This window comes from Ascidiella aspersa, chromosome 8, assembly GCF_963924565.1.
Source record: "Ascidiella aspersa chromosome 8, kaAscAspe10.2, whole genome shotgun sequence".
NCBI lineage: Eukaryota > Metazoa > Chordata > Ascidiacea > Phlebobranchia > Ascidiidae > Ascidiella > Ascidiella aspersa.
The window spans coordinates 6,667,742-6,678,014 of record NC_139454.1 but is presented as its reverse complement, the minus strand read 5'-3'; the positions used below and the strand labels follow the sequence as shown (position 1 = coordinate 6,678,014).

Below are 10,273 nucleotides of genomic sequence, written 5' to 3'. Positions count from 1 at the left end.
TAAGAAGGAAAAGAAGTTTTAAGAAAAGTTTATTTTGAAAAAATGGAGATGATAACCCGAGGGTAATAGAACTTAATAAAACTAGGTTTGTTAAATTGTGATGTGCAGGTTTAGTTAAACGAAATAGTGTCACAGGGTAAACAGTAGTAAGCATTAAATATATGTGTATTCAATTTTACTTCACATACACTGAAACAGTCATACACATATAGTAACAACTGTCACCTAGCTCTTTAGAAGTCATCCTTTTTGAACAATGATAAAGATTCACCTATCATTCTACACCAGAAGCCTTCAGAAGATTAACCAAACTATCAATTAGGGGTTTTCATGTATATGTTTTCTTTCTATTAAATTGATAAACTGAATAGGTAATTTCGAAGGCCCTCTGGGAAGAGAAACAAAAGCAAACAATTCAATGTAAAGGTCTCCATTAAAAAAATTGAATAATACTCCATTGCATCCATAAAAAAGTTTATATACATATAATTGCCGCCACATGGAATAAGTTGATCCACAAATTTAGGTGCATTGTACAATAAATAATATTAAGGGGCTTAAAGATACACATGAAAATAGTAAAGCTCTTAAAGGAAAAGTTAATGTTATAGAGTTAAAAGCAGTCCTTTTCTCCATTAAGATAACATTGATTTTAAGTGCGATTCTCAGCATCGTGGCGCTTTCCACCGTCGATGTGGTGTATACTTCCTTTGACAGAGTTTAAAAGGGTTTGGGACGTCTCTAGGATCTTCATGTAGGCCGCTTCAGTTTCCGAGATCGTTTTGTCGAACTCGTTCCTGGCCGCCATCTTTTTCGCAAGGCTCTCGTTCACTTTTGCAAGGCGCTCAGTTAGCAGTCGTATCTCGTTTTGGAGTTTTTGCTTTTCTTCTTCCTCCTGTAAGGCCTGGCGATGCAGGTCGTCGCGTTTCGCACAGAGGTCTTCGATACATTTCACCAACTCGTTGTTGTAACTTTGCAGGGCAGCTCCTTGGTGTGACATGTTTCTATTAGCTCTCGAGAATTTTTCCTACTGGCTAAAACAGATAAAAATATAAGTTTCTAAAAAAAATATAAGTTTCACTTGGATATTGGTGGTACACATACAAAAATAATCCACAAGGTAAAAAACTATTATTATAAAAATTTTAGAAACAGACAAAATGTGTATTTGGATGTGTTTCTTGGCTAAGGCACAGCATTATATATAAAATTGCACAAAAGTTTTTTTTTTGATATTATAAACACTTGTCAATTATTTTGATACAAAATATAACACTTCACAAAGAAACATGAAACTAAATTTTGTGGAAAATGGATTTATTTTTTACTCGGGGTCTACAGTGTTTAGATTACGTGTCGTGTTCCACAGATTCAAGTTATCACGTATCAGCTGCATTATGAGGGCAGAGTCCTTATATTCAGATTGTTGAAGCATTTCGACTTTTTCCAGGGCCGCATCGAAAGAAATCTTTGCCACAAAAATAATCCACAAGGTAAAAAACTATTATTATAAAAATTTTAGAAATAAACAAAATGTGTATTTGGATGTGTTTCTTGGCTAAGGCACAGCATTATATATAAAATTGAACAAAAGTTTTTTTGTTGATATTATAAACACTTGTCAATTATTTTGATACAAAATATAACACTTCACAAAGAAACATGAAACTAAATTTTGTGGAAAATGGATTTATTTTTTACTCGGGGTCTACAGTGTTTAGATTACGTGTCGTGTTCCACAGATTCAAGTTATCACGTATCAGCTGCATTATGAGAGCAGAGTCCTTATATTCAGATTGTTGAAGCATTTCGACTTTTTCCAGGGCCGCATCGAAAGAAATCTTTGCGACATTTATGGCTTTGCGATCCGAGTTCTTGATTTCATAAAGGAAAACGGCATAATTTATGGCAACACCTAGGCGAATCGGATGCACAGGCGGCATACATTCAGACGCAAGGTTGAACGCAGTGTTGTAGGCCTTGTTGCAAGTCGAAACAATCTTTTTGCGTTTTTCCGGAACGGAAACGATCTCGGCCATGTACCGGTAATAGTCGGCCTTCATCTTGTTGTAGTAAACCTGCGCATCGCTGTTGGTGGCATTGGGCAAAAGGTAAGTGTCCAAAAGCTGAATCATCTCGGCGCAAGTGTTCTCCAAGTCCGCTTCGATCTTTTCCCGGTACGTCTTGACGAGGTGTACGTTGTCCTCGTTTTCCATTTCGGCTTTTTGCTCAACGCTCGAGATTACGCGCCAAGCTAGCCGATGCGAGCCTATACGATGCTTGTTGGCGATGGAAAGCAGGTCCCGTTCGTCGTTGTTCAGTTCGCCGCCCATTTCAACGACCGCCTTCATTGATTCGTGCATGCTCTTGAAAAGCTGAGCGTGCTCGGCGATTTTCGCCTTGGTTATTAAATCGTTCCTTGACGCCATTTATGGAATATTCGGTAACATCTAGAGCCTATTTTTAAGTTTTAATATATTCCTACGTTTTTTCTGAGTTTTTTCTTCGGCGATTTTAACACGTAATTTGCAACAAACAAACGTATACAACTTACACAAATTTACCTTTAAAAGCTTTAAATTACTGGTATCCATAGCGGCAGCGCGCGGATGGCATGATGGTAACCGGTCGGTTCAAACGACATATATTTTTTACTTCAATGGCTTTCGCAAGGTATGTTGGCTGCTAAACTATGTTCGGTAAAATCTCGACAGTGCTGTAAATAATATGACTAAAGTGCACTTCATTCACTGTTTTAAATGACTTTAGTTTGAGTAAAATTACTTGACTTAAAGTGTGATATTATTTTAAAATCTGTTAAAATTTAGGTTAATTTTTCGCGGTATTTTTACTTGTAAAACAATTTTCTTGCATAAAGTTTAGTTTTGTTTTCTAAAAAAATTCAAAAATAGTCCCCCATCGTGCACGCAATAGGATATACACAATTCTAAAGATTGTAGTTAGAGATACAAAACGTACGTCTTACAAAATTGTTATGATATTTTCAGTTTATTCTTTTAGCTGTAGGTTGTCATCTTATAATTAATAATCCGATTAACTTAGGATGCTAAAGCACTGGCTACGTATAATCCAGCAATCGCATTCTCAGCGGAACAATCAAGATAAGCAGGAATGCTAAAACGGATGAGGAGGTCGTTTGGGACTTTCTGAAAGCCAGCTACGAATGTCCTAGTCACCCTGTGGATTTTCAGGCGGAACTAAGGTTGCTAGTAGCTGGTTGCTGGTCGACGAAATTCGACTCTTGACTAAACAGTTTCCAATAGATTTCGCAGAGCTCTCAGATTCAGTCGACGAGAACCACAAAGTTGCTGTTTGATTCGCTGGTCTGTAGGTACCGAACAACATCACTTCCCTGGCGACAAAACGACAGTCACGAACTTATTTACGCTTCTAGGCCTACCCACTCTTGGCGTTACGTGAAGTTCAGGATTTCTGACGAGTGAGGCGAAATAGGTATTCGTTCTAACGCTTTCTCCTTTACTTTTCTTCTAATATCTAAATGAGTTTAAACTAATTTTTTGGATTTTTTCTGCCATAATGTTTGCGCAAGCTTATTTGTTTGGTAATAAGTGTATCTGAAATTATGTTGCTTCATCAATATCTCTAAAGCCTCCACGCTTGAAACCCGATCCTAAAATTCTCTGTATATTTATTTGCTTGCCGGCGTGAACGACCAGTTCGCTGACCTACTTACACACGTTGACGGACTTCTTGATTCATGTTCTAAACTCCAAAGGCCGTGAAAAAAGCTAGCAGAATTTAAGTCATTTAATAGGTGCATGCCTGATCATAAAAGTACTGATATAAGAATATGCCCACATATATATCTATAACATCATTTTTTTCCGTTTTAAAGTTCGTTTTTTTTAATGTTTAAATAGCGCAGTGGACTAGATTTCTATAATAATATTGACCTGTCTATTAAATCAAGCATTGTAATTCAGAATTTAATCCATACTTTGTAAAGTTATCGTTTGTTTAAAAAAGATTATCAATGGCATTAAATTATGTATACAAGCGTAAAACCATAGTTTATATAGAAAAAAAAACAATTTAAATAAGCAAACATAATACGCTATTTTAAATTCAAATTACATATTTCAATTAAAACGCCAAACAACATTACATTTGATAGCACAATGTACAACAAAGCACCAAGAGCGTTTGTTCTAAGCATTCCTTTTAAATAACGGAAAGTCAGAATGAGGTGACATGTTCTAGTCATATTCAAACGTTATTCCAGTTCCCTTGAGTTTTTCGCGTAATATTTCGTCCATCTTTTCCGACTGTGCTACGGTGAAGTAGTTTTTCCATTCGCCCACTTCGCCTAAAACATGCACACATTAGTAAAATACGATGTTAACATTTTTCACTTAACTTCTTTTTTTTTTTTCACTTAACATTTTCATCCGATACCGACATTGAACATCCTTGGGTAGTCAATGCACGGATCTGTAATGTAGCTTGATAATGAATTGAAAAGCCAAGAGCTCGGCACACATTAACTGAAGGTGATACAAGATCGTATCGAAACATCTTATTTTTTGGCTTTGCGATTCATTATCTAGCGACACTCAATATTTTAAACAAACCTATCGCGATCCTTTTGGATACCAATGACGCCATTAGTATTCTCCTACAAACAAAATAGATTAACTAAAACGTGTGAAGATAATGTGTTCAGGTTACTAAGGCAAATTTTACTATTACTATTAGTGTTAAAAAGTTTAATTGCCATCAGTGGTTTACCCTAAATAGACAAAAATTAGCTTTCAAGATAGAAATAGTCGTATAGGGCGGCAATTCATGGCCAAAATATCTATTGGTTTCGAATCGGAACAGATACCATCCTAGTTAGGAGCAGGTTTTTTTTAAGGTTTGGTTTGGGTGACCGCTAAGTAGTTTTAAGAGCCCGCAAGTGTTTCATTTAAATACCAAAAAGTTGCAAGTCCAACATTTGGGAAACCGCTGGAGAAATTTGGGGGACCGTTTCGGTCCCTCAAAACACCTTAGAAAACACTGGTTAGGAGTATCGATACTACTGCTTGGCTTTAGGTATCGACTTCCATCCGATATTATCGGACATTCCTTATTATTACTGTTGGACTGTTGGTGCAGGGAACACGACATTTGGGCGTTGTGCTACTGTTGTAGCGACTTTAATTTTCCAATAGTTAAAACAAGATTAACAACACCACTGATAAAAACATGTTCCTTGTTTTAACAAGATTATTTTGGTATATTTTGAAACGACATAACAAGGTGAGAATATTTTGGAAAAGTGATTAACTAATTACATTCTTGATGAAAATGAATTATTAGTTTTCGCAGTGCTTTACTTAGTTTCTGGCTTGTTTTAAAATTTTAATGAAAAAACATTTAATACAATCCAATAATTGTGACAAACTAAAAACTAACAAACAGGAGCAATTATCATATTATTTAAAATAAAAAACGATTTCTCGACCAAATAGCAACAAAGACAATACCTTTTCTGTACAGGTTCAATGATTTAAATACTTTGCTGTCAGCCAACTGATCATTGTTCTTCATGCTTTTGAATGTCGTGCGTTCGGCAATTTTTACGGCGTCATCATGACTCAGCTCGCATCCGATGAAGGTTGCGATTTTCTTGATCGAAGCAACGTGGCGCTAAATGAATGGAGGTGTTTTTTTAACTGACTGAACCCTGACTACACCACTTGAAACTGAATGACCGGTGATAGAACGACACAAACGACGTTGTTTCCCAATGTTTTTAAACTTGGTTTTACATGACAAATTCCAGTGCTGTAACGAATTAAGTCAATGACTTGACTTATGTGCACTTAAGTCACTGTTTTTCAATGTCTTTATACTTGTCACAAGTCTTTTGGGAAACTGACTTGACTTAAGTCTTTTGGGTAAATGAATTGACTTGACTTAAGTCTTTTAGACAAATGACTTGGGTTGAAAATCAAGTGTTTTCATTAGGCATTTTTTCTTAAAATTGGATTATTTATCCAAAAATGTTGGCGCAAATCAAATCAGTATAATGTTTTGCTATTCCGAAAACTACTTTCACGCTAAATAAAACTAAAAATCGCCCGCTCGCTTAAGCCATTTAAGAAGAAGAAGAAAGATTATGAATTAATTTAAAAAAAAGTATAATTTTTAGTTATGCGCATATATATAGGCTTCATTTGTTCCTCCTTCGATTTTTATCTTACAATCGCTAAAGGCGCCATCGTCAGTTTTTTATTGTACAGTTACAAAATAAACTGTTGTGAAAAACAAATTAGGTATATATACCTTCTTTAAATCTTCGTAGCGAAGAAAGAGGACCTTTGGGTGGTTCATATAGGTATGCCAGGACAGAATGTAATATGGGTAGAATTCGCCTTCTAAAACGTCCGTTGCAAGTCGACCTTTGACAACAAAAGATAACAGTTAGTTTATCTTGCGAAACAAAATTAGTTTATGGACTTTTTTGGACTTTTAGGTCCTCTATGCTCATCGTTTAATCTATCAACATTGTAGACAAACAAAACTTTAAACAAAGTTATCCCGTGTTTTCGAGCCATTTAGAAACTTATGAGACCTAAATATGTTCTAAACAGTTTGTCTCTATATATTACCAGCTATTAGGTGTTCGAAAAACGAATTCCAGTCTTTCACGTCACTGTAGATTGGATTTGATGCATACTGCCCAGTGGTAACGAAATGGAAAAGGGAAACGGCCTGATCTTTGGGGTTTCTCATCACGTTAATCACCTGCATATAAAGAATCTAAAACGGCAACTTCTCTTAATTACACAGAAATAATGTAGATTAGTGGTTCTCAACCGAGGCTCCAAGAGAGATGCGTCTTGTAACCATCTTTTTTTATTTAGCGTCTCCATTAGGTTTCAAAAACAAAATGATTTTGCCGAGGCATATTTGCACTCCAGTTCGCTCGACAACAGCAGATTTTTTTTAAATTAATTGTTTAATGAGGTAACTTATTGTAACGTCATCCCGGAAAATTTCACTACCCCTAAACAAAAGTAGTGAATACGCCCCTACACATAACGCAATGCGATGTCAAAACAATCTTCGAATAAAGCTTGCGTAGTTCAGCAAGAAAAAAAGCCATTTCAGAGTAAATGGGAGGAGAAACATTTCCAAATTGAAATAGATAAAACGCCCATTGCCTTCTTTGGTGTGGTTGGTTGTTAATCATTAAAATGGCTCAGATGCTTCCAAAGGTTAAGGATCACCAATACAGAGCATTTGTCGCTGTTTATTAACTCTGATTGACTTTTCTAAATTATTTAAAAACTTGAAAATATAGAGCCGTTTGTTTTGTCGAAATAAATGGACAAAATAACAACCCACGAATAGACATATTAATAAAAAAAACATCGTTTTTCTTTATTTTTGTTATCTCAACAAGTTTTGCATTAATTTCCTAACTTCAACAGATGATTTTAATTTAATGGGCCAATATCTGATACAGCATGATAAACCTTAAAACGTAAAATATTTAATGGAAAGAAAATTATATTTCTTCAAACAAAATCAAACCATAAATGATTTAGATAAGTTTAAACATATTTTTGGATGGCGAAAGTCAAGGTAAAGAGTCGTTCATCTGATCGTTACAGCTACTGGTACTTAACCTTAATGTCCCTTTTCAGGTATTCCTCTAAGTTCAATATCTGCGTAACAGAATGGGAAGCAATAACTCTTCTCGGTAGTGGAATGTTGTCCAATATCTCAAGAGTGCAAGCTGCAAACACCAATTTATACAGGGTAAATCAGAAGAGCTATTTTGGGTGGGTCAAGACTGTACTTTTTTCAATTTGTTTGGCTATTGGTAATTGTTTGATAAATTAGGCTTAGAGTGTTAAACTTCAAGAAATGTTTTCCTACGTTATGGACAGTTGATGTATGGCATATTAGTTTCCTTTGTTGTATAACATTACGGTAACCAAACAAGCCAAAAAGTTAGAGAAAGGTATTCCGCAATCTATTTATCTTTGATGTATACGGTGCAGGAAATCAAAGAAGTTTGCGAAAAAACTTATATAGACTTACGAGGCCCGGACTCAATATAGGCGAGTACTATCGGAACAGATCTTGATAAGCGCTCCAGTTCAGGGTTGTTCATGTATATGATCAAACGCACTATCTCCCGGGTCCACGACGTTCCTGAGTGAAATAAAACCATACAGACCTTTTTTACTATAGCCCCTGAAGTTTTTATTCAACAATCAACGAATAAATGACGATAAAACAATATGCAAAAATATTTTTATAAAAATGAATTTAAGGAGAAAAATAGATACCACTACATTATATAATTTCTACTTTTAATGTAACAAATAATAGTCCAGCGGTAATCTTTCCAATTTTTTGGTTATCATGGATTAAACTAGGGTTTCTCAACCTATGGGTCGCGACCCCAAATTGGATCGCCGTTTAATTTGGTTGGGTCGCCGGCTACAGTAGTTCACTTGGTTCGATTTAGTGAGATTGGTTTTAAGCGATATGTTAGCCTATTCCAAAATTTGGGAAAACTGGTAAACACATACTAAGATATGGATCAATATATTTAAATCTGAATTTATTTATGCCAAAGTGTTTTGTTTGTTCTCTTATAACAGTTCAACAAATCAATTGGGTCGCTAAAGCTTTGCGGATGTACTTAAGCTTAGTAGTTGGGTCGCCACAAACAAGTGGTTAAGAATCACCGGTTTCAACAACTTACATAATACAAAAATATCAGAAAATTTTTATTTTAACGGCCAGCAGACACGTTTAACTTACCAGTTTTCTTGTGAGACGCCACAAGAACGTCCCCGTCTTTCGGGCGCCATTTCTCGTTAGCCAACTTTACAGTTTCAGCCGGAAAAACCGTCCCCAGAAGGTGACCTTTGTAAGGGACCGGCTTTGCATCCGACAATTCAAGGAAGAAAGATTCAACCTTAGGGAGCAATTCAACGCAGCTTTGCGGCAGATTCTTTGATAACTCATCCATTCTTTTGCTGACAGTTCGACTGTGGTTTGCAAACGTTTTACTGAGGGAGCTTGAGCTTGACAACTGAGCAAGCAGAGTTGAGCGGAGAACTTATTTGCACTTGCACCTGTGCAAACATACCGATCCTGCTGTCAATGCGTTTATACATTTATCGACATCCAACGCTGTGCAACTTACTAAACTGTTACTACAGTAGTTTAATACATCATAAAACATTGACATACCCAAATCAAAAATGTTAATAATTGTAACGCAATGCATGACCTTATATTAGGTGTGCTTAGCAACTTCCATGGATATTTTTATTGACTGAATAAGTTTATTGTCAGTCGTTTACAGCTCTTTACTGCCCTCTTTATACCAAAGATCCAAGTTTTCAATTTTTACGTCACGGTGACCTACTGTATATCCGACGAAACTGAACTTTCTTTTATTTACTTTTCCACATACTCTACCTTTTAGTGGGAGGGTATAAAAAAATAAAATATAATAAAATACTTTAGTTTTGTTTGCCTTATAATTCTACCATTTTCCATCTTGTAACACTATGTTTACAAGTTAAGTTAAAAAAACGGCAAAACTGAATGAAACATATTTTATGCATATAGGTACCTATTTGGTGTAAAACTTATTGGAATACTTGGCCTATCTAGCCGCCTAAAAAGTTTTTTACCCCATAAAATTGCGATGTTGTTTTTTCAAATGCCGGACATAAGAAAATATAAGATAGGCCTACAGCGCCAGTAAAGTTACAGTATTTGATCGTGGGATTTTTCGGCCAACTTTGAAAATTGTGCTGACATGGAACCGGCAGCCAAAGGTATGCAGACATGCCAGAAAAAGTGTACAGGTTGCTGTGTGTGCATGTGGCCCAGTTAGGCATCCTAATCCCCTGGCGCAATGTCAATAAGAGGCAAATTACGGGTATTTTTTGTTTACAGAGTCTTGTTTGGACGCCCAACCTGGTGTAACTTTTTTCGACTGTTTCAAGTGAAGGAGCGGCCCCAACAGGTGACATTAATTGCGCCTAGTCATTCGCCAATGTCAAACGCTGTGAGCCCATATACTGCTGTGCTTTTCTGCAATAAATTGCATGGGTGTAGAAGACGTATAGTGCTCAAGTTTTCTCATTTAGGCGTTGTCAATTCTCTGTGGTAATCTGAGTTTCTCGCAATAGGGAAATGTCCTATCGACGTTGGCTTCGTAGAAATAGATACATTTTATTTTATGTGAACCTTTTCAAATTAGTTT

General features: G+C 36.0%; 2 protein-coding genes and 1 pseudogene across 2 annotated transcripts; all 3 read right to left on the bottom strand.

Moving 5' to 3' along the window:
• Nucleotides 1-2: 2 nt before the first annotated feature.
• Nucleotides 3-1,426, bottom strand: LOC146135559 (microtubule nucleation factor SSNA1-like). The gene has a single exon (XM_083394995.1). It carries the CDS (start codon nt 998-1,000, stop codon nt 653-655), a length of 348 nt encoding a protein of 115 aa, XP_083251121.1. The 5' UTR covers nt 1,001-1,426; the 3' UTR covers nt 3-652.
• Nucleotides 1,427-1,549: 123 nt separating this feature from the next.
• LOC146135558 (14-3-3 protein beta/alpha-1 pseudogene) lies at nt 1,550-2,548 on the bottom strand (annotated as a pseudogene).
• Nucleotides 2,549-4,238: 1,690 nt separating this feature from the next.
• LOC146135557 (cytosolic sulfotransferase 3-like) lies at nt 4,239-9,022 on the bottom strand. Its single transcript, XM_083396076.1, has 7 exons — nt 8,812-9,022; nt 8,080-8,193; nt 7,662-7,771; nt 6,639-6,774; nt 6,313-6,428; nt 5,511-5,673; nt 4,239-4,348 (listed from the first exon to the last, which is right to left on the bottom strand). The coding sequence occupies exons 1-7, from the start codon at nt 9,020-9,022 to the stop codon at nt 4,239-4,241; spliced, it is 960 nt and encodes a 319-aa protein (XP_083252202.1).
• Between the last annotated feature and the right edge of the window lie 1,251 nt (nt 9,023-10,273).